The sequence below is a fragment of the Chionomys nivalis genome, chromosome 1 (genome assembly GCF_950005125.1).
Source record: "Chionomys nivalis chromosome 1, mChiNiv1.1, whole genome shotgun sequence".
NCBI classification, from domain to species: domain Eukaryota; kingdom Metazoa; phylum Chordata; class Mammalia; order Rodentia; family Cricetidae; genus Chionomys; species Chionomys nivalis.
The window spans coordinates 21,790,581-21,812,289 of NC_080086.1; the positions used below are offsets into that span (position 1 = coordinate 21,790,581).

At 40.7% G+C, this 21,709-nt stretch overlaps 1 protein-coding gene across 2 annotated transcripts; it reads left to right on the forward strand.

The window, feature by feature from the left end:
- The first annotated feature begins 4,638 nt into the window (after positions 1-4,638).
- Positions 4,639-14,763, forward strand: LOC130881154 (C-type lectin domain family 2 member H-like). 2 transcript variants are annotated; one of them, XM_057780481.1, is made up of 5 exons: positions 4,639-5,470; positions 6,944-7,068; positions 12,329-12,504; positions 13,056-13,162; positions 14,152-14,763. In XM_057780481.1, exons 2-5 carry the CDS (start codon positions 6,948-6,950, stop codon positions 14,276-14,278), a joined length of 531 nt encoding a protein of 176 aa, XP_057636464.1. In that variant the 5' UTR covers positions 4,639-5,470; positions 6,944-6,947; the 3' UTR covers positions 14,279-14,763. The 2 variants fall into 2 exon arrangements, with proteins under 2 accessions (XP_057636464.1, XP_057636474.1); XM_057780491.1 differs by having other exon boundaries at positions 13,056-13,128; positions 14,152-14,204.
- Positions 14,764-21,709: the final 6,946 nt, after the last annotated feature.

Sequence of the window (21,709 nt, forward strand, 5' to 3'; positions counted from 1 at the left end):
ATTATTTTCCCCAGTGTTGAGAAATGTTGGTTTACTTTGTCTCAGCTCAGAGATATCTGAACTGTTGCATAATACAAGGACTAATTCATAATGTTGTTGTATATACAGGAAGGTTTTGTGTCTAAACAGAGACATTTCCCTTGATCCAGAACATGAAGTAAATGTAGGCTCATTTTAACAAAATGCTAAGCTGTATTTCAACTATTTTCTCCAAAGCCTAGTAATATTAAACATATTTAATGTGTGTATTTACTATGGTAAGCATCATTTTATTCCATATTTGGCTCAATTTTCTTTTTCAAAATCAATGTGTATTGAGAGAGAGAGAGAGAGAGAGAGAGAGAGAGAGAGAGAGAGAGAGAGTGCTATAGACAGGAAAATGTGGACAATCCTTAGGTAGAGAAGGGATGAAAACTCTTCTGCACTGCAGGGCCAGTGGCAGTGGTACCAGGATTTATCCCTACTGAATCTATTGACTTTTTTGGAACCCATTCTCTTTGGATGGATACCTTGCTCAGCCTAGGTATAGTAGGAAGGGCCTTGAACCTTCCCCAAAGCAATGTGCCTTACCCTCTCTGAAGAGTGGATTTGGGTGGGGTGGGAGAAAGGTGGAGGAAATGGGAGGAGGAAAGGGAGTAGGAACAGGAATTGGTATGCAAAAAGAAAAAGATAGTTTATTTTCTTTTTTAAAAAAATAATAAAAAAAGAAAAGAAAACTCATCTGCATAGGATGCTTAGTCACTGGATTTTCATGGTGAGACTCACAGCTTATTCTGTGTATTATAACTGACCCAGAATGATCACAGAACCAAACATCAGTCCTCGAATTTAAATCAATTGGAAGGTAAAAAATGAAAAACATATTTGTAAACAAGAGCTTGTCTCAAGTGAAGATTTCTTAGTTACAATACAAAAAGCTTTGCCTTCACACCTGGTAGGTAAAATAAAGTGGATTTGGTGCAATGAACACTTCTCTGGTCCCTAAAAAGAAATATAAAGTTAAACAGTGGATTGGCATTGTTCTCCACCCACCCACCCCCTCAGCTTGCTGTCTCTCTGGCTGTCTGAATATCCCTCTCTGTGTGTCTCTCTCTCTGTCTCTGTCTCTCTCTCTGTGTGTGTCTATGTGTGTGTGTGTGTGTGTGTCTATGTGTGTCACTCTGTCTCTCTCTCTCTCCCAAAAGAAATTGCACCTACAATGTGCTGAGAGTTTTAAAATCCCAACGGTAGGTACTGGAGAAATGATTCCAAGGTTACAAGCACTTGCAGCTCTTCTTGCAATTAATTGTGAACATATTTCATCAGATGTATAATTTGTTTGGCAGGGCTATGAATATTGATATCCTTATACATATGTTTGCAGTTGACAATTTCTTATGCATAAAAATGAAAATTATTTTGTGCATTAATATATCTTCCTGCAGTATTGTAAACTCAATCACCACTTTTAAAGACTTTTAAAAGACTCCTTAGGAATTTTTTTTTTTTGCAGGAGGGGAGAGCCGCATGTTGGTTCCTAGCTGCTTAGCCCCAAAATAGTCACACAGAAACTATATTAATTAAATCACTGCTTGGCCCATTAACTCTAGTTTCTTAATGGCTAACTCTTACATATTAATATAACCAATTTCTATTAATCTGTAGTATGGACACATGGCTGTGGCTTACCAGTAAAAGTTCTGGCGTCTGTCTATGGCAGGGCTACATGGCTTCTCCCTGACTCCATCCTTCTTTTCTCCAGCATTCAGTTTAATTTTCCCCACCTACCTTTATTCCCCATACAGGCCCAAGACAGTTTTCTTTATTCAATAATGGTAATTAAAGCATACAAGTTGATGCGCCAACATGGCCAACTAAATCCACTTAAATACCTGAGAAAAATACAGAGTTAACACATATTCTTTCTGTTTGCTGATGGCATGCCACAACTCCTTTAAGAGACGTTTTCCTGATTCAGTGATAGCAGAAAAAAAAAAAAAAAAACACCACGGTTTTAAAATGCCATCTTTCAAAAGAAAAAAAATGCCATCTTTCTGGGTTGTGTTACCAGTACAAACTCTGACTCTTTCTGGAGGTCCAGCTATGGAACATTTAAATGGGGTCTGTGAGCAGACTGCTACAACTTTCTTAATGGCAACATAGACTGGCTGTGTGCCTAAAAATGGGGCTCTGAGCATGGCTCTCAGAGGCAGCAAACAGCTATGCCACTCTGGGCTGGGCAGGGCAAGCAGAAAGTGCCGTATTTCCCCTAGCAATGGTGCATTTTAAGTTTTTAAGAAGAGCTTATCACTTTAAGAAGTGCTCCTGGACAAAAAAAAAATGAATACAGATACACAATAAAGACAGATTCAGACATATATAGACATCTAAATGGTTCACAGTGTTGAATAAATCCATGTAGACTTGGGAGAGAGAAGAAAAGAGTATAGAGAATTGGAAAAGAAGTAAATTGTTTTAAAAAATAAAACAAAGTCTTTAAAGAGACAGAGTACAAACAATCACAATTTGTTTTAAAGTAGAAAAAAACAAGCCACATAAAGATAGAATGTACACAGAGAGTCTGGATTATGTAAACTACTGTGTTTCCTTTGAATTTTTTGACTGCAGAGAGACATTTGATGCTGGAGACTGCTAAAATAAGCCAACATAGATAGATAGATGATAGATAGATGATAGATAGATAGATAGATAGATAGATAGATAGATAGATAGATAGATGATAGATAGATAGATAGATAGATAGATAGATAGATAGATAGATAGATAGATAGATAGATAGCATAATGCTTTATTAACCTTGAATTTTCTTTTTCTTAGTTTTTATTTTTATTGCTTTATAAATAATACCATTCAAAATTTCTACTTCCTCCCCTCCTCCAATTTCCCTCCTGCTCCTCCACTCCCTTTACCCCCTCCCCTTCTAGTCCTAAGAGAGGGCAGGCTACCCTGCCCATGGGAAGTCCAAGGCCCTCCCTTCTCCATCCAGGCTTAGGAAGGTGTGCATCCAAGTAGACTGGAGTCCCAAAAAAGCCAGTACATGAAGTAGAGACAAATGCCTGATGGAGGAAGGTCATTGGCTAATAAAGAAACTGCCTTGGCCCATTTGATTGGCCAGCCTTTAGGTGGGTGGAGTAAACAGAACAGAATGCTGGGAGGAAGAGGAAGTGAGCTCAGACGCGATGCCGCTCCTCTCCAGAGCAGACGCGATGAAGCAAGCCACCAGGTCAGACATGCTGAATCTTTCCTGGTAAGACTGGTGCTACACAGATTATTAGAGATGGGTTGATTGGGATATGAAAATTAGCCAGTAAGGGCTAGAGCTAATGGGCCAAGCAGTGTTTATATGAATACAGTTTGTGTGTTGTTATTTCGGGGCATAAGCTAACCAGGCGGCTGGGAGCCGGGGCAGCAGGAACGCAGCCCGCAGCTCCCCACAACAAATGCCAGTGCCATTATCATTGGCTTCTCAGTCATTCCCCATTGTCAGCCACATTCAGAGAATCCAGTTTGATCACATGTTTGTTCAGTCCCAGTCCAGCTGGCTTTGGTAAGCTCCCATTAGAATAGGTACACTGTCTCAGTGGGTAGACCAACCCCTCATGGTCCTGACTTCTTTGTTCATATTCTCCCTTCTTCTCTTCAACTGGACCTTGGGAGCTCAGTCCAGTGCTCTGATATGGATCTCTGTCTCCATCTCTGTCTCCATCTCCATCTGTCACCTGACTTATCTATGGTAAGATAGTTATCAGTCTGACTATGGGACAAGGCTAGTTCTGGCATCCTCTCCTCTATTGCCCAAGGACTTATCTGGGGACGTACCTATGGGCACCTGGGAACCCCTCTAAAGCCAACCCTCTTACCAACCCTAATTAAAATATATTCTTCCCTGCTCCTAATCTACCCTTCCTCAATCTCAACCATCCCACTCTCCCAAGCTCTCCCCATTCCTGCCCTTTTCCCTTTTCTCTCCCCCTCTCCCCTGTCTGTCAGACTCTTTCATGAAGCAGAAACCTCAAAGGGCAATGTCACCTTCAGGCAAGTTTAGCAGTCATTTCTCTGTGGGTCCTGCATGTCCACTTCATCAAACAGTTCAGAAAAGAGAAGTTTCTTGCCCAAATAGCTAACCAACTCTATGAGGAGCCTCTTCGATGCCCATCTTCCTCTTGAAGTAGACTGGTGCTGCCAGGAGCAGATGTGTTTCATCTCATAAAAAGTCCTAAATTTTAAAACATTTAAATGCCATATTCTGAAGGTCTCTGAAAGATTTGAAGAATATCTAACGGAAATATATTTCTATATATCTAGAAAATCTAACATGACTACAAGCTTGGCTATTATAGATGACTATCTATTAACCTTTATTTCTTAATTATACATTACATTTTTAAATGAACTACACAATCACAATACCTTAATCAAGAGTATAAATATGCATATAACAAGACTGACCTTAAATCTGCATCAATAAACCAAGATCCATACCAATGCAAATCTCTATAGCATATTCCCCTTTAAATATAAAGAAACATTTATAAACAATATTTGGGAATTGCTTGAATCCTTGAATTCAAAATATGGGTCTAAGGGTATGTTGCTTTGGAAAGGAGGTTCTTCTTTCATTTCCACAGAAGATGAGAATCTGTGGGTTGCTTCCAGGCTAATATGGTTTGATGGACCAAGACCCATTGAAAGGTTGCTTTAAACAGCCCTCAAAAAATTACTTCACCCATTGGACAGCAGGAAGCAGTTTGGAGAGTACTACGCCCAAATTCCCAAATATTTTTAAACTTTAGGCCTTTTTATGATATGAGACACATCTGCTTCTGGCAGCACCAGTGTACTTCAAGAGGAAGATGGGCATCAAAGAGGCTCCTCATAGAGTTGATTAACCATTTGGGCAAGAAACTGCTCTTTTCTGAACTGTTTGATGAAGTGGACATGTAGGACCCACAGAGAAATGACTGTTGAACTTGCCTAAAGGTGAGACTGTCCTTTGGGGTTCCTGCTTCATGAAAGAGTCTGCCAGACATTCTATAGGACACAAAAGAAAGTGACGGACAAACTGCCAATATAAGTGGAAATGTCTTTGAAATCTCCTACTGTGTGGAAAAGTCTGCTGGATACTATGGGCATGTAGGCTGAAGATGGATGCCCCAACTATACAGAAGAACTCAGGGTGACTGTGGGGGCAACAAGAAGTCTTTGTCAATTCTAGTGTTTTGGAAGTTGTTTATAATGTACTTTCTGTTTACTAGGTAATATTATATCTTTCTGGAGTCTTTGATTGTTGCAGGAGCTCCTTCCCCTCCTTCAGCCAATAGCCACTGAGATACCAGCCAATTGGGGTGTGGTCTCTCTCCCTTTAAAAAGGCGGCTACTTCCCTCTCCTCTCTCTGGCTTCCGGTTCCACTTCCGGCGACTAGGCTCCTTTCCTGATTGTGCAGAGGGCTGTTGTCTGGGACAGTGATCTGTAAGTTTTCCCCTTTAAATAAATAACCATTCTATTAATCATAATTCCAAACTGGTGTGGGATTGTTTGTGACTTACACCTTCATTTGATGGAGTTGAAGAATTGACAGTTACAGTTTTCCTTAGTTATGATAAAAAAAAAAGAAAGTAGATATAAATATTGTAAGTATTATTCTTGCTTGATAACTGTTTTTGTTATATGTAATTTTACTATGTTAAAGTTAAAACCTTCCTTTTTGTTTAAAAAGAAAAGGGAAAATGGTGTGGGAGGTCCTACTGTCTATGTGTTGCTTTTATTGGTTAATAAAGAAAGAAACTGGCTTGGCCTATAGCAAGGCAGAAGGAAGGTGGAGTCAGGGAGAAGCTATGTAGACCGCTGGAGACAGACACTGGGAACTTTACCCAGTTAGCCACAGCCACATGGCAATACACAGATTAATGAAGATAAATTAAATTAATACATAAGAGTTAGTCAATAAGAAGCTGGAGCTAATGGGCCAAGCAGTGATTTAAGTAATATAGTTTCTGTGTGATTATTTCAATTCTAGGCAGTGGAAACCAACATGAAGCTCTCTTCATACTACAATATTTTGCTGGATATATCCATGTTGTGTGAATAGCAACACTTTTATATCTCTCTATCGTGCATTACTGACATTTCTTATGCTTGCCCTGTTGTCCTGGCTAGGACTCCCAGAGTCACATTAGAATGGTGAGCAGACATCATTGCCTTACTCTAATTCCCTGGCGGGAGAGCACTCATGCTGATTGTGGTTGGATTTTTGTTTGAATTACTCATAGATAACTCTTGTTAGATTGAGGAAGTTTCTTCAATTTCTAATATGCTGAGAGTTCTTACTGTGAATTGACAATGACGTGCACTGTGTTTTGTTGATTTTACTGAAATGCTCCTTTTGCATATTCTCATTCTGCTAATACATAGAATTTAATTTAGTTATTTCATTGTAGTTGGAAAGACAGGTAATAGACAGAACAGAAAGACAGATAGGACAGAGAAACAGATAGGTAGATAGAATAGAGTCAAAATGTAGCCTCTCTCAGATTCAAGCTCACTATTTAGTCAAGACAAGCCTTGAACTTTCCACTCTCTTACCTCAGCCTCGCATGGGTTAGAATCACAGTCCTGTGCCATTACACCTGGCACATTTATTTTGTTTTCTTTTTGTTATTATTATGGTCCACTAAATTCTATCCAGGTCTATTCTTCTGGAACTAAATCTAGGGTAGTTTTTGTTGATGATGATGCTTTTTCAACTTGATTTTAACTCTTTCTGTTTCTTGATCCTTCATTAGCTCTTAGTTCATTAAATAGAAGACTCCATAGAAAAATTCTTTTTCCTTTTCCTCCAGTCTTCTGTGAGCCAAGGAAATCATTTATGAACCAAGATGTTCTGTGACAGGCAATTGCAGTAGAGAAATACAAGTCAAGATATTCTCATATTTATGTTCTCAGGTAAATGGCTCCAAGGACAAGTCTCAGAACTGTCTCCCCTGTGTCTCCTGCAAGGACTTACTGTTGCTATGCAGTGATTATGGTTCTTATTGGAGCTGTAATCACTCTGTCTGTTGCTTTGTCAGGTGAGTGACCCACTCTCCAGATTCTGCAGCATTCTGTCCACATCCACACTGTCAATTATACTTACTTGTAGAAGGAAAGAGTGCTGCTTGTTGGATCCGGGCCACCTGCCTAGCTTAGACCCAAAATAATTACATAGAAACTGTATTAATTAAATCACTGCTTGGCCCATTAACTCTAGCTTCTTTTTTTTCTTTATTTCATTATTTTTTAATTAAAATTTCCGCCTCCTCCCCATTTCCCATTTCCCTCCCCCTCCTCCCACACATCGCCCCCTCCCCCCACTCCCCTCCCCCTGGCCCTACTCCTCTTCCCCTCCCCCCACTCCATTCTCCCTCCCTCTGGATACTGAAGAGCAGTCCAAATTCCCTGCCCTGCGGGAAGTCCAAGGTCCTCCCACTTCTATCTAGGTCCAGAAAGGTGAGCATCCAAACAGGCTAGGCTCCCACAAAGCCAGTTCATGTATTAGGATCGAAACCTAGTGCCATTGTCCTTGGCTTCTCATCAGCCTTCATTGTCCATCATGTTCAGAGAGTCCGGTTTCATCCCATGCTTATTCAGTCCCAGTCCAGCTGGCCTTGGTGAGCTCCCAATAGATCAGTTCCACTGTCACAGTGGGTGGGTGCACCCCTCGTGTTCCTAACTTCCTTGCTCATGTTCTCCCTCCTTCTGCTCCTCATTTTGACCTTAAGAGCTCAGTCCATTGCTCCAAATTGGGTCTCTGTCTCTATCTCGATCCATTGCCAGATGAAGGTTCTAAGGTGATATGCAAGATATTCATCAGTATAGGATAGGATCATTTCAGGTTCCCTCTCCTCAGTTGCCCAAGGTACTAGCTGGGGACATCTCCCTGGACACCTGTGAGCCCCTGTAGAGTCAAGTCTCTTGCCAACCCTAAGATGGCTCCCTTAATTAGGATATATATTTCTCTGCTCCCATATCCACCCTTCCAATATTCCAACTATCCCATTCCCCCAAGCTCCCCCCATCCTCCCCTTCTCACATTTCTCACCCTATTTCCCATTAGCCCGATGCCCCCTCACCCACAAGTTCCCAGTTTTTGCCCGGCATCTTGTCTATTTTTCGTATCCAGGTGGATGATTATACGTCTTTTTCTTTGGGTTCACCTTCTTATTTAGCTTCTCTAGGATCACAAATTATATGCTCAATGTCCTTTATTTATGGCTAGATGTTGTAATATGAGCGGTGGGGCTGCGTCCCCGGCACCCGGCCGCCTGCATGGCTTATGCCCCAAAATAATTATACGGAAACTGTATTCTTTTAATCACTGTCTGGCCCATTAGTTTCAGCCTCTTATTGGCTAGCTCTTACATATTGATCTAACCCATTTCTAATATTCTGTGTAGTACCACGAGCTGGCTTACCAGGAAAGATCTTAACCTGCGTCTGTCTAGAGTGGGAGAATCATGGCGACTCCAGACTCGGCTTCTTTCTCCCAGCATTCTCTTCTGTTTACTCCACCCACCTAAGGGTTGGCCTATCAAATGGACCTAGGCAGTTTCTTTATTAATTAACCAATGAAAGCAACAGATTAATACAAGACCCACCTCCATCATTTCCCCTTTTTCTGTTTAAACAAAAAAGAAAGGCTTTTACTTTAACATAGTAAGATTACATATAGCAAAACAGTTATCAAGCAAGAATTACAGTTACAATACTTATAACTATTTTATCTTTTATCATAACTAAGGAAAACTATAACTAACCATTTTTTAATTCCATCAAAGACTTTAAAAGGATATAACATTACCTAAGTAAACAAGAAGTAAGAAACTTTAAACTCTAGAAATGACAGAGACATCTCGCTGCCTGGACAGTCACCCAAAGTTTTTTTGTACCGTTGGGGCATCCGTCTTTGGCCTTCAGGCCCATAGTATCCAGCAGATTCTTTCATGAAGCAGGAAGTTTCAAAGACAGTTTAGTTACTTTTTGCTGTGTCCTGTAGAATGTCTTGCAGACTCTTTCATGAGTCAGGAACCCCGAAAAACCATCTCATCTTTAGGCAAGTTTAGCAGTCCTTTTTTTGCGGGTTCTCTGTGTCTAGTTTATGCAACAGTCCAGGCAAGAGCAGTTTCTTGCCCAAATGGCTATCAAATTCCATAAGGAGCCTCTTTAATGCCCATCTTCCTCTTGAAGTAGATTGGTACTGCCAGGAGCAGGCGTGTCTCATTGTCATGAAAAGCCCTAAGTTATTAAAATATTTTAAATGTCATGTTCTGTAGTCTTTGAAAGATATGAAGAATGTCTATCTAATTGAAATATATCTCTATATATCTAGAAAATCTAACTAACACAACTATAAATTTGACTATTATTAATGATTATCCATTAGCAACCTATATTTATACAAGACCCACCTCCATCAGCTAGAAACCAATTATGAGTGAGTACATCCCATGTTCATCTTTTTGGGTCTGGGATACCTCACTCAGGATAGTGTTTTCTATTTCCATCCATTTGCATGCAAAATTCACGATGTCATTGTTTTTTACCACTGAGTAGTACTCTAATATGTACATATTCCATACTTTCTTCATCCATTCTTCCATTGAAGGGCATCTAGGTTGTTTCCAGGTTCTGGCTATTACAAACAATGCTGCTATGAACATAGTTGAAAAAAGGATTTTGTCATATGACAAGGCATCTCTTGGGTATATTCTCAAGAGTGGTATTACTGGATCTTGGGGTAGGTTGATCCCAAATTTCCTGAGAAATCGCCACACTGATTTCCAAAGTGGTTGCACAAGTTTGCATTCCCACCAGCAATGGGTGAGTGTACCCCTTACTCCACAACCTCTCCAGCAAAGGCTGTCATTGGTGTTTTTGATTCTAGTCATTCTGACAGGTGTAATATGGTATCTCAAAGTTGTTTTAATTTGCATTTCCATGATTGCTAAGGAGGTTGAGTATGACCTTAAGTGTCTTTTGGCCATTTGAATTTCTTCTGTTGAGAATTCTCTGTTCAGTTCAGTGCCACATTTTTTAATTGGCTTAATTAGCATTTTACAGTCTAGTTTCTTGAGTTCTTTATATATTTTGGAGATCAGACCTTTGTCTGTTGTGGGGTTGGTGATTATCTTCTCCCAGTCAGTGGGTTGCCTTTTTGTCTTAGTGACAGTGTCCTTTGCTTTACAGAAGCTTCTCAGTTTCAGGAGGTCCCATTTATTCAATGTTGTCCTTAATGTCTGTGCTGCTGGGGATATACATAGCAAGTGATCTCCTGTGCCCATATGTTGTAGAGTACTTCCCACTTTTTCTTCTATCAGGTTCAGTGTGTTCTGATGATATTGAGGTCTTTAATCCATTTGGACTTGAGTTTTGTGCATGGTGATAGATATGGATCTATTTTCATTCTTCTACAGGTTGACAACCTGTTCTGCCAGCACCATTTGTTGAAGATGCTTTCTTTCTTCCATTGAATACTTTTAGCTCATTTATCAAAAATCAGGTGTTCATAGGTCTGTGGGCTAAAATCAGGGTCTTCTACTCGATTCCATTGATCGACTTCTCCGTTTTTATGCCAATACCAAGCTGTTTTCAATACTGAGGCTCTGTAATAGAGTTTGAGGTCAGGGATGGTAATGCCTCCAGACGATCCTTTATTATATAAGATTGTTTTGGCTATCCTGGGTTTTTTGTTTTTCCATATAAGGTTGATTAATGTCCTCTCAAGATCTGTGAAGAATTTTGATGGGATTTTAATGGGGATTGCATTGAATCTATAAATTGCCCTTGGTAGAATTGCCATTTTTACTATGTTGATCCTCCCAATCCAAGAGCAAGGGAGATCCTTCCATTTTCTGGTATCCTCCTCAATTTCTTTCTTCAAAGACTTAAAGTTCTTGTCAAATAGATCCTTCACTTCCTTGGTTAGGGTTACCCCAAGATATTTTATGCTATTTGTGGCTATCATGAAGGGTGATGGTTCTAACATCTGTTGTTTTGTTTCTTCATAACAGTCATTGTCAGTGCCTCTAACAAGAACCACCATATAGGGCTGGAGAGATGGCTCAGGGGTTAAGAGCCCAGGCTGCTCTTCCTGAGGTCCTGAGTTCAATTACCAGCAACCACATGGTGGCTCACAACCATCTGTATTGAGATCTGGTGCCCTCTTCTGGTGGTATGGGCATACATAGAGGCAGAATGTTGTATACATAATAAATAAATAAATCTTAAAAAAAAAGAACCACCATATATATGTGTATATATACATACAAATATATATATACATACAAACACACACACACACACATATATATATATATACATAATGTATGTTGTAGAGTTATAGGAAAGCCTTGATCAAAGCTTTTGTATTGAAGACCTATTTTGATTATGGCTTGTTTTACAGGGTAGGATATCTCTGTAGTAAATCCAGGCAAGAGAGGAGTTATCTTTGTTTTGTCTAGAGAAAAGGAATATGTGAAGGAGGGTTATGGGGAAGAAAACTGTAGGAGTCCAGGAATCAGGAACAGTTTTAAGGGACTGTGGGCATAGAAATTATTTCTTTGCAAGGTATGGTATTTTTAGTCCTAGCACTCAGGAGGCACAGCCAGGAGAGATATTACATATTCTAGACAAGTGCAGTCTACACAGTGAGATCCAGGCCAGGAAGAAAGTCATAATGAGATTCTGTCTCAAAACACAAAATACAAAGAAGAAAAAAAAATATTTCCTCCAAACTCACTGGAAGGTGTTGACTGGATTTTCTGTCCTGCCCAGTTCCCACAGTTGTTAGGTCCCAAAGAAATTATACAGAGAGTCTGCATTAGTTATAAATTGATTGGCCCATTAGCGCATGGTTCTTATTACCTCTTATAACTTATATTTACCCATTATTCTTATTTATGTTAGACACATGGCTCGGTACCTTTTGCAGTAGGGCAGGTCACATCTTCCTTCTTCTGTGTCTGGGCAGGACTGCGGAGGGAACTTCCCTCTTCCCAGAATTCTCATGTTCTCATTGCCTCTTCTCTCCTTCCTGTCTGGTTGTCCCACCTATACTTCCTGCCTGGCTACTGGACTATCAACATTTATTTAAAATGTAATTGACAGAATACAGAATTGTCCCACACCAGGAAGGCTCTAAATTGAGGACCTTCCTTCTGGGAGGACTCCCTTAATGATCAGTTAGGAAAGCTACTGGCCAAACACACAGCACACAACTGATATTTTGATAGCTAACCAAAGACAGGAGACTTTGAAATGTTTATTATATTTTCTGAAATGTCTACATTTCAGTACAAAAAGAAAAACTTGTTACTGGACCTTGCTATTCCACCTGCCCAACAGACTGGATAGGATTTGGAAGTAAATGTTTTTATTTTTCTGAAGACACAAATAACTGGACATCAAGCCTGACCTCCTGCATGGCACTAGCAGCCAATCTGGCTCTATTTGACAATCTGAAGGAACTGGTAAGAAAGGATCAGGAACTGGTTTGTTGTTTGTCATGCTGAGTGTATAATTCCTTGAAATAGTGAGCTTAAGTCTAAAACAAGAAGAACCATCCTACCCTAGGTTTTGGGGACATGGGAGCACAAATTTGTGCTGTTTGGTGATGTTACTGCTTCTGACTGGAATCCTGAGACATTCCAAAAACATTTGATCATGTGGTGTCCATAGTTAACCTGTATCATCAAACATACAAATTACCAAGATACTTGGCAGTCATATAAATCTTAACCAAAGTTGGCAGGTATTGAATATTGAAGGTGACCACTGTTAATAACTGTCAGGACAGACTTAACAAGGGATTTTCCCAATCACAGTAGGACAGGTAGTCATCCATATACTTCGGATTACTGATGAAAATACATTCACTGAGAATCGGGGGCTATTATAGCGCCAAAGTTAGTGACTCTCTGTTACACCCTACTGTCTTTCCAAAAGGAGGCTGTAGAGCAATGACTCAAGGATCATCTAAAACAGAGAGACATATGTATTTGCTTTCTGTGTTTTATAACAGAATTTCCTGAAGAGATACAATGGTAATTCTGACCACTGGATCGGCCTACACAGAGAGTCACCAGAGCATCCTTGTATGTGGACAAACAACACTGAATATAACAACTTGTATGTTTGTAAACCACTTTTTTCTACTGTGTTCATGTGTTGTGATTGTGTGAGTTGTAACTGTAAGAGAGGAAAGCCTGAGTCATGTGGAGCCAACTGTACTGGAAAAGTAGAAAAATAAACCCTTAGTAGGAGGGGTGCCTCAGAGCTAGGGTGTATGCTTATATGCAATAGATAAAGCCCAGGAAATTTCACAACCCTACACATTTAAATTGTTCTGTGTATTTCCATTTATTTACCATCATTTTTCAAAGCATTTTCTTAGTGTGATATCCCCTGAAATCCTTAGCATAATGATGGTTTCTGTGGTAGATGCTGTCTGTTCCATTACCAATTGAAAACTGTTCCCTTGATAATAAGCACCCTTGTTGGCTGTTTACAGAACTGTAGATGAGCAGTGAGGAAGCCACTGTAGAATGACTGATGTAGGACTTTTCAGATAGCTGTGTGCATAGCTACACTTGTTCATGGAAGCAGAAGCATTGAGAACCTCCACTAATGTCTCATCACCTAAGAGCCCTGAGACAATCCTGGATGTGAGCATAGCCATTTAGAATATAGCCATTTCACTGCAACAATAAGACACAGACAAACCCAATCATATCCATCACTAAAGACCATTAAGAAATTTACTAAGAATTGGATTTTTTTCACTTATATACATGTATAAAATACTTCAAGAGAGATGTGAAAAATCACCACTTTGAGGCCACCCATGGCAGTAGTTAATTTGAACATGACATCATGCACTAGTCAAATGCTTTGTACACACTTTATAGGGTCAACTTGGAGGAATGACAAAGAAATGGTGTTCAAACTGATCTCCAAGAATGTAAAGAATGCTCAGCCTAACTAGTACGAGTGGTTCTCCAAGGATTCTGCCTTTCTCTGATTCTTATTACAAATAAGTAGTGGAGATGGATGAGATTTCATTGCAGGATTGAATCTGAGTCAGTCTGTGCAGAAATTGTATGTGTTTGTTGTTTTAGGGTTCCTATCAGAGGAGGAGGAGAATGTGCCTACCTGAGTGACAACGGAATCAGCAGTGGCAGAGGCTACATACACAGGAAATGGATTTGCAGCAAGCCTAAAGCTAGTCTTTATAAGGGCCATTGATTTTAAATACAGGGTAGGGAATGTGCCATAGCATGCCTGAGAAAGAAATCTCTATTACCTGTTGTCTAAAGTTGTTGCTTCACTCCTGATCTGCTAAATCACCATCAAAATCCAATGATAATATGTCTGTTGACAGCAAAGATGAAAACTCACTTAGAAGATTATACATAAGGTTCTTGGGAAAGCATGGTCAGTTCTAAATGTAATAGGTATTTGAGCAAATGCTGTAGGAAATCCTACAACCAGTAGTTATGTGCCCACTGGGTTGTGGCTTCTTATGCTATTTATGCCAATGTAGAACATGCATATGGCCTCTTTTCTGGATGTGGGATTCAGTTTCTGTCCTTTGTTCCAGCAGAGAATTCTGATTTGTGAGTCTACCCCCTAAATAAATAATTATGTATTATCCTCAATTCTAAGCTAGTATGGGATTTCTTTTAAGCGTCCTTTTCCATCTGATGCCCACATGGATTCGGACTCCACACCTACTTTGTGGGCAACCTAAAGGCCTAGCCAATGCACAGTCCAGAAATTCTACCAACCCTGCCCACTTGACTTGTTTTTAACTCAGCAGGTTTTTTTTGTTGTTGTTGTTGTTTTTGTTGTTGTTGTTGTTTTTTGTACAACCCCTACCACATTGGAGCTTACTGCCTGTAATAATTGGGAAATGTTCCAAGCCTATGTATGACTGCTGTGTTCCCTGGTGTGGTTCCCTGGTGTGATTCTTGCCTCATGGTGGTTTGTGCAGCTTCTGGACATATGGTAGTCATCCATATACTTTGGATTACTGATGAAAATACATTCACTGAGAATCGGGGGCTATTATAGCGCCAAAGTCAGTGACCCTCTGTTACACCCTACTGTCTTTCCAAAAGCAGCTTCTGGATTTTGCTCCCTGCCGATGAATTCTGAATTTCTTGCTTCGTGTATTTAAGCAGTACCAAGTTGGGAAACAAAAGCAGCTTGGAAACTAAAGCAGATCAAGACAATTTCTGTCACCACTGCGATTCTGCAACTACAGAATCTGCTGCACAATAAAGATTATTACACCCAAAACAGTTTACCAGATCTCGTAAAATGTAATAAATAAATAAATATGGCAGATTACATTAATATGGAAACTTTTAGTAACTTTTTTGCTAATTCTATGGATTGTATTATGCGAGGCTTATATGGTTATGGTGATACTTCAATTTATTGGGTATTGGGACTCAGTTATTTTCTTCATATTATATCATTTAGAATGAATAAGGCACTTTTAGAAATGATACAGTTTTACAGACTAATAATGAAAAGCTAGTTGACAGGATTAATACCATCAAAAATCAAAAGTTACCTGAAAAAAATTAATACTATTAAAAATATAACATCAATTTGACAAACAAAATTGAATGCATACCTAAGGGTACTGAGAAATTATATGAAACAATTCATACTGTTGAATTTGACAATCAAAATTTGTTAAAAAAGTTATGATAGGTTAGCAGATAGAGTATATCTCCAGGATGGCAATCTGTATGCTATCTAAGTAAAGTCCAAGGATGAGGTGTTATCATTAAAGGAGAAAATTCAGGCCTTGGAATCACATGTGCAGAATGAGAGCCACAGGCTAGGTGTTTCAATGAAATCACTAGAAATATATACATGCCAGGAGATCCAGTCTTTACAAAAGACAATGATAAAAAGATTTAAAATAATTGAAGAAATTATTGGAGCTGATAAACAGGGAAAGAAGGCACAAGGACAGGATTCGACATTGCAAGTAGCTGTCAGATATTACTTACCCAAGGTTTTAGCTTCCTACCCTATAATCTATTCTGACAACGCAAGAAGTTCTAAAGGCCCAAAATGATCCAAAGAATGTAGATGGATACCTAAAGGAATGAATGATCTAAAAAAAAATTAAGCAACCTATTACAATTTATGACTTGCATTCTGCATATGTTAGGGAAATAATAAAGACAAGGTGTTGCGGGAGGTCCTTCCGCTCCTCCAGCCAATAGCCGCTGAGATACCAGCCCATTGGGGCGTGGTCTCTCTCCCTTTAAAAAAGCGGCTACTTCCCTCCTCATTCTCTCTTACTTCCTGCTCCACTTCAGGTGACTAGACTCCCTTCCTGATTGCGCAAAGGGCTGTTGTCTGGGACGGTGATCTGTAAGTATTTTCCCCTTTAAATAAATAATCATTCTATTAATCATAATTCCAAACTGGTGTGGGATTGCTTGTGACTTATGCCTTCGCCTTCATCTGGCGCCCAATGTTTGGTTTAGGAACCCTCCTTCCCAGGCTCGGCTGCCTGGCATCAGTTCGGCTTGGCGCGAGCCTTCCCTCCCTCAGCCGCGGCCTGTGCCTTGTGGCCTGTGCCTTGTGTGTGGAACCAGCCATTTAACATAAATTATCACACAGTCGCTTTTCTTGCTGCAGTTCTTTATATTTTCCCTTTAAACACCTCAGATTGACTTCAAGTCCCCACACACCCTATCGTTTGCCTCCCCATGTGGATTTAAACTCCACAGGCCCACATAGTCTCTTCCTGCATGGTTTGCTCTTTTCTGAGTCGTTTTTAAATCTCCCTTGCAAAGCACAGCGCTTGAGTGGCATGATCCAGAGCACAAGCAGTTGCCGAAAGCTGCAACCCCTCGGGGAGACTCTGTCAAGTGGAGGCATAAGCAGCTTCCAGGTTGCTCTTCTCTACCCCTGGATTTTGGGTTTCTGGTTCCGTCTATGGAATTGATTTAATTACATTTACTTTGTTGAGAAACTCGCGTTTTCCAGCTTTTAACATCTACTAAGGTGGACACTGAAACAGGACCCCGTTTTGGTCACGACTCAGCAACAGCGCCACCTGCTGAATAATAGGTAATATGGCAGTTTTCGTTTCTAATGCAAATTTTACTGCTTTGCTTACTAATACAATGGAGTATATCATACAAGATTTATATGGGGATACCTTAATTTGCTTGTTACTAGGTTTCAGTTTTCTTTTCCATATTCTATCATTAAGGAAGAATATGGCACTCCTAAGAACGATAGAATCTTTACAAACTAATAATGAACAACTAATTGACAGGATTAAAATTATTGAAAATCAGAGGTTATCTGAACAAGTGGATACTATGATAGACAAAATTGACTCCATATCCAAGGGTACTAGAAAGTTACCTGAAACGGTTCAGGCTGTTGAATTTGACGTTCAGACGTTATCACAAAGTTTTGATAAGGTAACAGACAGAATGTACCTCCAAGATGGGAATCTACATGATATACAAGAAAAGTTTAAGGAGGACATGTTATCTTTGAAAGAAAAAAATAAAACTTTGGAATCGCAGGTGCAAAATGGGGACCAAAAAATTGATACCTCAGTGAAATCACTAGAAACATATATAGGTCAGGAGATTCAGGATTTAAGAAAGACAATGATAAAAAGATTTGAAAAGATTGAAGAAATTATTGGAGCTGGCGAACAGAGTAAGAAGGCACAAGGACAGGATACAATGCCACCACCAGCTATTAGAACTGGCTTACCCAGGGTTTTAGCGACATACCCTATACTTAATTCTGACAAAGCGTCAACTTCTAAAGGCTCAAAGGGAGTCAAAGAAGCTAGATGGACACCAATAGCAATGAATGATCTGAAAGAAATCAAGCAAGCTATTGTTAATTTTGGCTTGCACTCTGCATATGTTAAGGAAATGATAAGGACTTGGGCTTCTAATGCTAGAGCTACTCCCCATGATTTCCATCAGTTAGTGTCTGCAGTTTTAGATAATGGACCTTCCTTGATGTTTAGAATCTATTTCAGAGAAGAATCCAAACATATGGAACAGCAAGGAAGAGCAAAAGGTGTTGAGGTTTCCCAAGATCAAATTCTTGGTGCAGGAGAATATGCTGATCCACAGGTCTAAGTTATTTATGACAATGAAGTACTGTGTCTATGTCACCAAGCAGCTTTAAATGCTTGGAATAGGATACAAGATCCATCAAGGCCTTGTCTGCAAGGTCCTTAGCTGTGGAACAGTTTCCTGCCATTTCACTAAGGCTACCAACCCAGAGCAGTGAGTCCCTGACCAGAGGGCAGGCCTCAAGGTCCCCGCCAGGGAAAGCGGGCCCCTGCTGCTGGGGCTGCAGTCTCTGCTGTGATCTGCTGGACCTGCTCTGCCTGCGCCCTACTTCCCTTAGTCCCTGGCTCATTGGGGCATCCAGGAGTTCCTGTGTAGGTGCCGAGAAGTTTCATCGGGACGGGTGAGTGTGTGCTATCCTGGGGCAGACTGTCCCGGTAGAGAGCACAAACACCCCTCCCCCAGCTCCTGCTGCAGGGCTTGCTCACCTACACACCCGCCCCCACCCCCACCCCCAAACCTGCCTTGTCTGCAAGGTCCTTAGCTGTGGAACAGTTTCCTGCCATTTCACTAAGGCTACCAACCCAGAGCAGTGAGTTCTTGACTAGAGGGCAGGCCTCAAGGTCCCCGCCAGGGAAAGCAGGCCCCTGCTGCTGGGGCTGCAGTCTCTGCTGTGATCTGCTGGACCTGCTCTGCCTGCGCCCTACTTCCATTAGTCCCTGGCTCATTGGGGCATCCAGGAGTTCCTGTGTAGGTGCCGAGAAGTTTCATCGGGACGGGTGAGTGTGTGCTATCCTGGGGCGGACTGTCCAGGTAGAGAGCACAAACACCCCTCCCCCAGCTCCTGCTGCAGGGCTTGCTCTCCTACACACCCGCCCCCACCCCCACCCCCAAACCTGCCTTGTCTGCAAGGTCCTTAGCTGTGGAACAGTTTCCTGCCATTTCACTAAGGCTACCAACCCAGAGCAGTGAGTTCTTGACTAGAGGGCAGGCCTCAAGGTCCCCGCCAGGGAAAGCAGGCCCCTGCTGCTGGGGCTGCAGTCTCTGCTGTGATCTGCTGGACCTGCTCTGCCTGCGCCCTACTTCCATTAGTCCCTGGCTCATTGGGGTATCCAGGAGTTCCTGTGTAGGTGCCAAGAAGTTTCATTGGGACGGGTGAGTGTGTACTATCCTGGGGCGGACGGTCCCGGTAGAGAGCACAAACGCCCCTACACTAAGGCTACCCAACCAGAGCAGCGGGCAGGCCTCAGCAACCCCCGAAAGGGAGCGCAGGCACCTCCAGCTTGTACTGCAGTGTCGCCTGTGTTCTACTGGACCCCGCCCGACCCCTTGCATTCGGCCTTCTTTACGCGGGTCATTGGAATACCACGCATCCATGTTTTGGTGTTGAGGAGTTCACCTGGCTCATTGGGGCATCCAGGAGTTCCTGCCCCTACACTGAGGAGATACACCTAGAGAGTTAGTCACAGCAAAGACTGGTCCAAGACATCAGGCCTCTCCTGGCTCCATTTGAAGGAAAAGATGGGCAGGCTCCAATGCAAGAATTCCCCCAACAACTTGAAAGGCAACGTGACATCACCAGGATCCAGGAATCCCGAAATGAGAAGTCTAAACCCTAATACAGAAGAATTAGAAGAATTCGACTCAAAAGTGAATTTTATGAAAATAATAGAGGACCTTAAACAGGAGGTGAAAAACTGCCACAACCAATTAGAGATTACAAACAAAAAGGTAGAGGAAATGAATAAATCTCTCAAAGATACCCAAGAAAACCAAGAGAAACAAGAAAAAGTAATCAAACAGGTAAGGGAAACGGTTCAAGACTTGAAGAACGAAGTGGAAGTAATAAAGAAAACACAAACCGAGGGAAGGATGGAGATGGAAAATTTGAATAAACGAACAGGAACTACAGAGACAAGTACCACGAACAGATTACAAGAGATAGAAGAAAGAATCTCAGACACTGAAGATACCATAGAGAAAATAAACACTCTCATCAAAGAAAACAGCATAACCAACAAATTCTCATCACAAAACATTCAGGAAATATGAGACACAATAAAAAGACCAAACCTAAGAATAATAGGGATAGAAGAAGGAGAAGTACAGCTCAATGGTCCAGAAAATATATTTAATAAAATTATAGAAGAAAACTTTCCCAACCTTAAGAAAGATATTCCTTTGAAGGTCCAAGAAGCATACAGAACACCAAATCGACTGGATCAAAAGAAAACATCTCCTCGTCATATAATAATCAAAACACAAAACATTCAGAATAAAGAAAGAATATTAAGAGCTGCAAAGGAAAAAGGTCAAGTTACCTATAAAGGTAAACCTATCAGACTTACACCTGATTTCTCTATGGAAACCATGAAAGCCAGAAGGTCCTGGATAGACATACTGCAGAAACTACGAGACCATGGATGCAAGCCCAGACTACTATACCCAGCCAAGCTTTCGTTCACTATAAATGGAGAAAACAAAGTTTTCCAGGATAAAAACAAATTTAAACAATACGTAGCCACAAATCCAGCCCTTCAGAAAGTAATTGAAGGAAAATCACAAACCAAGGAGTCCAACAATGCCCACAATAACTCAGACATCTAAAGACCCTTCACCAGCACAACTTGAAGAAGGGAAACACACAAACTCTACTACCAAAGAAAAGAAAGAAAGAAAGAAAGGAAAAATGACCGGAGTTAACAACCACTGGTCATTAATATCACTTAATATCAATGGACTCAACTCACCTATAAAGAGGCACAGGCTAAGAGATTGGATACGAAAACAGGATCCAACATTCTGCTGCTTACAAGAAACACACCTCAACCACAAAGACAGACATCTACTCAGAGTAAAGGGCTGGGAAAAGGTTTATCAAGCAAACGGACCTAAGAAACAAGCAGGTGTGGCCATACTAATTTCTAAGAAAGTTGACTTCAAACTAAAATCAATCAAAAGAGATGGAGATGGACATTTTTTACTCATAACAGGAACAATTCACCAGGATGAAATCTCAATCCTGAATATATATGCCCCTAATATAAAAGCACCCACTTATGTAAAAGAAACGTTACTAAAACTCAAGGCAGTCATCAAACCACACACACTAATAGTAGGAGATTTCAACACTCCTCTCTCACCAATGGACAGGTCAATCAGACAGAAACCTAACAGAGAAATAAGAGGATTAAGGGAGGTAATGAATCAAATGGACTTAACAGACATCTATAGAACATTCCACCCAAATAGGAAAGAATATACCTTCTTCTCTGCAGCTCATGGAACCTTCTCGAAAATAGACCACATACTCGGTAACAAAGCAAACTTACACAGTTACAAAAAAATATCGGTAACCACCTGTGTCTTATCAGATCACCATGGATTAAAGTTAGAATTCAACAACAATGCTATCCCCAGAAAGCCTATGAACTCATGGAAACTGGACAGTCAACTACTGAACCACACCTGGATCAAGGAAGAAATAAAGAAAGAAATTAAAGTCTTTCTTGAATTCAATGAAAACGAAGACTCAACATACTCAAACCTATGGGACACTATGAAAGCAGTGCTAAGAGGAAAATTCATAGCA